This window comes from Rhinopithecus bieti, unplaced genomic scaffold (assembly GCF_001698545.2).
Source record: "Rhinopithecus bieti isolate Rb0 unplaced genomic scaffold, ASM169854v2 scaffold_13400, whole genome shotgun sequence".
In the NCBI taxonomy this organism is placed as follows: Eukaryota; Metazoa; Chordata; class Mammalia; order Primates; family Cercopithecidae; genus Rhinopithecus; species Rhinopithecus bieti.
The window spans coordinates 2,839,137-2,843,959 of NW_016807991.1; the positions used below are offsets into that span (position 1 = coordinate 2,839,137).

Below are 4,823 nucleotides of genomic sequence, written 5' to 3' on the forward strand. Positions count from 1 at the left end.
AAAAAAAAAAAAAAAAAAAAAAAGTGGAAGTCACTCATAAAGACTTATATTTCAGAGGAAGGACAGGAGTGTGGATAAGGGTACTATCTAAAGCCCAGTAAGCAAAGCCACCTCCAAAATGGAGGTAAAGCAAGGCAACTTGCAGAGGTGAGAGCCTGGATAGGTAAGCTTAAAGAAAAAGATAAAGACCAAGGCAGGCTGATCACTGGAGGTGAGACCAGCCTGGCCAACACAGTGAAACCTTGTCTCTACTAAAAATACAAAACTGAGCCAGGTGTGGTGCCACATGCCTGTAATCCCAGCTACTCGGGAGGCCAAGGCATAAGAATTGCTTGAACCTGATCAGCGGAGGTTGCAGTGAGCCAAGATCACCCCACTGCACTCTAGCCTGGGTGACAGAGCCAGACTCCTTCTCAAAAAAAAAAAAAAAGAAGAAGAAGAAGAGGAAAAAAAAGATGAGATGAGGGGTGTGGCTGATTAAATCACAGACCCTCAGATGTAGATCGTGGCTTCTGGTTGCTTAGCCCAATTTTCTACTTAATATAAAAATATAACAAAAGCAACTTTTCATGCAAAGTATTGGCAAATGACACCAAATTACTGTTGTTTGAAAGAAGAACCAGGATTGGATTGGGAAGGAGTGGGGAGATCTTTGTTGCTGATAACATTCTAGTACATTCTAGTTCACGGATTGACCAGTGAGTTCACAGACATTTAAGTTACATATAATTAAAATAAAAGAGGGTCTTGAATGGACCAGTGATAAGAGAGTGTTCCATGACCCATGATCTAATCCTGGGCACCTGAAGTTAAGGAAAAAGAAGATTATGCTCATTCCAAGATACTTTCCTCTGTCCCGCAAGAGTGTTACCTGAATGCAAGATTAGCAGGTCTCAAGGAAATCCAGCATGTTCCTGGAAATGATTGATGGAATTATAAAAATGCATCTGTGCATTTTTTGAAACATGTGCTTGCTGGTTGCTTGAGGTTAATGGGAGCTAGTAAATATTGGACAGCAATCAGTTCAGAATGGAAATACCAGATGATGTTGCAGAGAGATCAGCTATTTTGTGACTATTACTTGGTTGGCCTTATTCTTTCACACCTCCATAGCCAATGGAAAGAGCTCTGTGGAAGACACAGATCTGGACTTCATTTCCAGCTTGTATGCTTAGTTCTTATATCATCAGATATCCCTTCATCATCTTATTTGTAAAGTGGAGTCAATGCTATTTGCCCTGCCTAGGTCACAAAATTGCTCAGAGGGTTACATTCTACCATTTGTTTGGAAGTGTTTGTAGGTTATAAAAATGCATAATAAATAGAATTCTAGTTTTGCTCTTTTTAAATTTTTTTTTAGAGATGGGGTCTTGCTATGTTGCCCAGGCTGATCTCAAACTCCTGGGCTCAAGCAATCCTCCTGTCTTGACCTCCCAAAGCACTGGGATTACAGGTGTGAGCCACCACACTCAACCAACGTTTGCTTATTTTGTATTTGAATTTGCTTCCTTCCTCTTTGTCCTTTCCATCTCTCTTTCCCAGTTAAGATTTTCAGAGGGACCTGTGAAGGTTACATTGTGAGCCTGAGGATAGGGAATGAGATAGGGGTGGAAAGAGAGATGGGAAGGGCAAAGAAAAAGGAAGCAAATTCAAATACAAAATGAGCAAACATTGATTGGTTGAGTGTAGTGGCTCATGCCTGTAATCCCAGCACTTTGGGAGGTCAAAGGAGGAGGATTGCTTGAGCCCAGGAGTTTGAGTCAGTGTCACCTATCTGGTCTTCTTCCTTTAAATCTCTGTCGTTTTCACTCACCCTTCTAGAAAGAACCTTGTCATTACATTGGGAGGTTTCTATGTTTTATGAGGGAAATCAACCATAAAGTTCGTTCTGCAAACAAGAAGAATGTCCTCTAATTTTTAGCCTAAACTTATTTGCCCACAGACAAATGTGTTTTCCTGTATTTTGCATTTTGAATGTCTATTAATAAGAGTTTCTCTTCTGAAAGTCCAACCTTTGCAGGACAGTTTCATTTACTTGTTTACACCACACCTTGTTCCAGGAAGGATTTAAGGTAGATGTTGAGGATGGCATTTTAGACCCTTGGTTAATTCTTTTCTTTTTTTCTTTTTTTTGAGACAGGGTCTCACTGTGTCACCCAGGCCGGAGTGCAGTGGTGCAATCTCAGCTCACTGCAACCTCCGCCTCCCAGGTTCAAGCGACCCTCCTGCCTCAGCCTCCCAAGTAGCTGGGACTACATGCGTGCATCACCACACTCAGCTAATTTTTGTATTTTTAGTAGAGACAGGGTTTCACCATGTTGACCAGGCTGGTCTCGAACTCCTGACCTCAGGTGATCCACCTGCCTTGGCCTCCCAAAGTGCTGGGATTACAGGTGTGAGCCACTGCATCCGGTCCATTAATTCTTTCTCACAAACCATTCCAACCCCTTTACGCTAAGCTTTGTCAAAACAGAACTATTGTTAATTCTTGAACTCTCCATGGTCTTTAATATCCTCACACTTGTCCATAAGATATTCCTTTCCCACTCAGCCAACTCATTCATCCTTCAGGATGAACTTCCAATGAAGCCTCAGTGACATCTCCCACCCTTCAAAGAGCAAAGTGAAGGGTCCCTGTTGCATACTCTCATCACCACATGAATGAGTCTCTACAACAGTAACTTCCACATTGTATTGTAGTTAGTTGATTCCCTCAATTCAGAAATTACTCTTAATTACAGCACCCAGAACAGTCCTGGCACATATCTGGTGCTTAGTAAGTGTTTGTAGGATCCATGGATGAATGATTGAATGTACAGAAGAATGCACAGGTGAATGAATGGATGTATCTTTCCCTTTTCTGTGGACACTTTACCTCTGGCTTGAACCCAGGATAGCTATTCTACCTACTGTCCTGCCCTCTGCAAAACCAAGTCCCCAAAGCCACAGCCCCACTCACCTGAGAAGCAGAGAAGGAGTAGAGCTGGGAGCAGCCACATAGTCCTGTCTCCCTGGCTGCCGTCCTCAGCAAATCTAGGTCCCAGTTGGAATCCAAGTATGTGTAACGGAACCTGGGTCATCCACTTTCTACTTGTCCAAGTCTCCTTTGTGTTCTCTCTCATCTGTTTCCTTTTTTGCCTTTTAAAGAATACTTCCTAATTTTAAGCCTTACTTAGCAGAAGGGGAAGGGTGGCAAGAGATGCTTCTGAGAATGGACTAAGCACAAAGAAGAAAATCTGTTGACCTTCCTTTAACGTGAATGTAATGGTTGGGTCACCCCCTGAGATTTCATGACTCAGGACTTCAGGAAAGTCAATCCCAGTTTACGAAACCTTTCCAACAGAGGAGACTCTGTTCCCTGCCTCTTTCACTCTTCTTCCTATCTGGGATTACATTTCATCGATCTAAGTAACTTCCCTTCTCTATGGCTGCCTACTTTTGAATCATAAAACACCCTCTGCTTAAGGAGCTGTAGTGAGCACTCCCCATGTCTTTCTCAACTGTTATCTCCATGCGGATGACTTCACACCTTTTCCTCTAACCCAATATCCCAATATCCCTCCTGGGCGCCAGATCCTACTTTCTAACTTCCTGTAGGGAAGCTCCACCTGCTCATACACTACTAACCTAGTTCAGTATGTGGGTTGTGGTCCACAGCACAGATTCTGAAGTCACACAAACTCAAATCTCATCTCCATCATTCATTAATCATCTGACCTTGGGCATGTTGCTATGTCACTCTCATTCTCAGTCTCCTCATCTGTTAAATGGAGAACTCAGGACGATTCTTTCTCGTAGGGTTGCCACAGGAAATAAATGAGTTAATGTAAGTAAAGTGTGTGGTACAGTACCTGGAACATAGTAACTGCTCAGTTAACATTAAACACCTTTAGAATAGTCCTGGACCATTGAAATAGCTTCTCATCTGGTCCCTCCACTAGCTATACATTCTCTCTAATCCAACTTGCACATCAGAAGATACTCTTCTTTAAGACAGCTATCTGAAAATATAATTTCTTTCCTTCTCTTCCCCCAGAGATACCCATCCTTAATACCCACAGCCTCTAATCTTTATTGTCTTTTAGAACTCTACTGGATCATCTGATATTTCAAATTTTGTTGTAAGAGTACAACTTCTTATCTTTTCTGTACCACTATATCTGATGAAATATTATATAGCCAGGCATGGTGGCACACGCCTGTAATCCCAGCTACTTGGGAGGCTGAGGCAGGAGAATCACTTGAACCCAGGAGGTGGAGATTGCAATGAGCCAAGATCGCGCCATTGCACTCCAGCCTGGTGACAGAGTGAGACTCCATCTCAAAAAAAAAAAAGAAAGAAAGAAAAGAAAGAAAGAAATATTATATCTAGAATAGAGCCCTGGATGGGACAATAAAACACCAGGATCCTGGTCCCATGTGTGACGCGAGCCACACACTTGATGGGCCCAGAATGACCAGAGCTGACAGTAGCTACAACATTGTGTCTTAGTCCATTTTCTTCTACTATAACAGAATACTACAGGCTGAGTAATTTATAAAGAAGGAAAGTTCTCAGGCTCAGTGGCTCATGCCTGTAATCCTAGCACTTTGGGAGGCCAAGACAGGTGGATCACTTGAGGTCAGAAGTTTGAGACCAGCCTGGCCAACATAGCAAAACCCCATCTCTAATAAAAATACAGAAATTAGCCCTGCATGGTGGCATGAGCCGGTAGTCCCAGCCACTCAGGAGGCTGAGGTGGGAGAATTGCTTGAACCCAGGGGACAAAGATTGCAGACACCACTGCATTCCAACCTGGGCAACAGAGAGAGACTCTGTCTCA

At 42.8% G+C, this 4,823-nt stretch overlaps 1 protein-coding gene across 1 annotated transcript in view; it reads right to left on the bottom strand.

The window, feature by feature from the left end:
* Positions 1 to 3,130, bottom strand: part of CD300E (CD300e molecule) — a 12,122-nt gene extending 8,992 nt beyond the window's left edge. The window contains exon 1 of the mRNA XM_017884604.1: positions 2,960 to 3,130. Coding sequence (XP_017740093.1) covers positions 2,960 to 3,122 — 163 coding nt within the window. The 5' untranslated portion in view covers positions 3,123 to 3,130. The remainder of the gene's footprint in view (positions 1 to 2,959) is intronic.
* Positions 3,131 to 4,823: the final 1,693 nt, after the last annotated feature.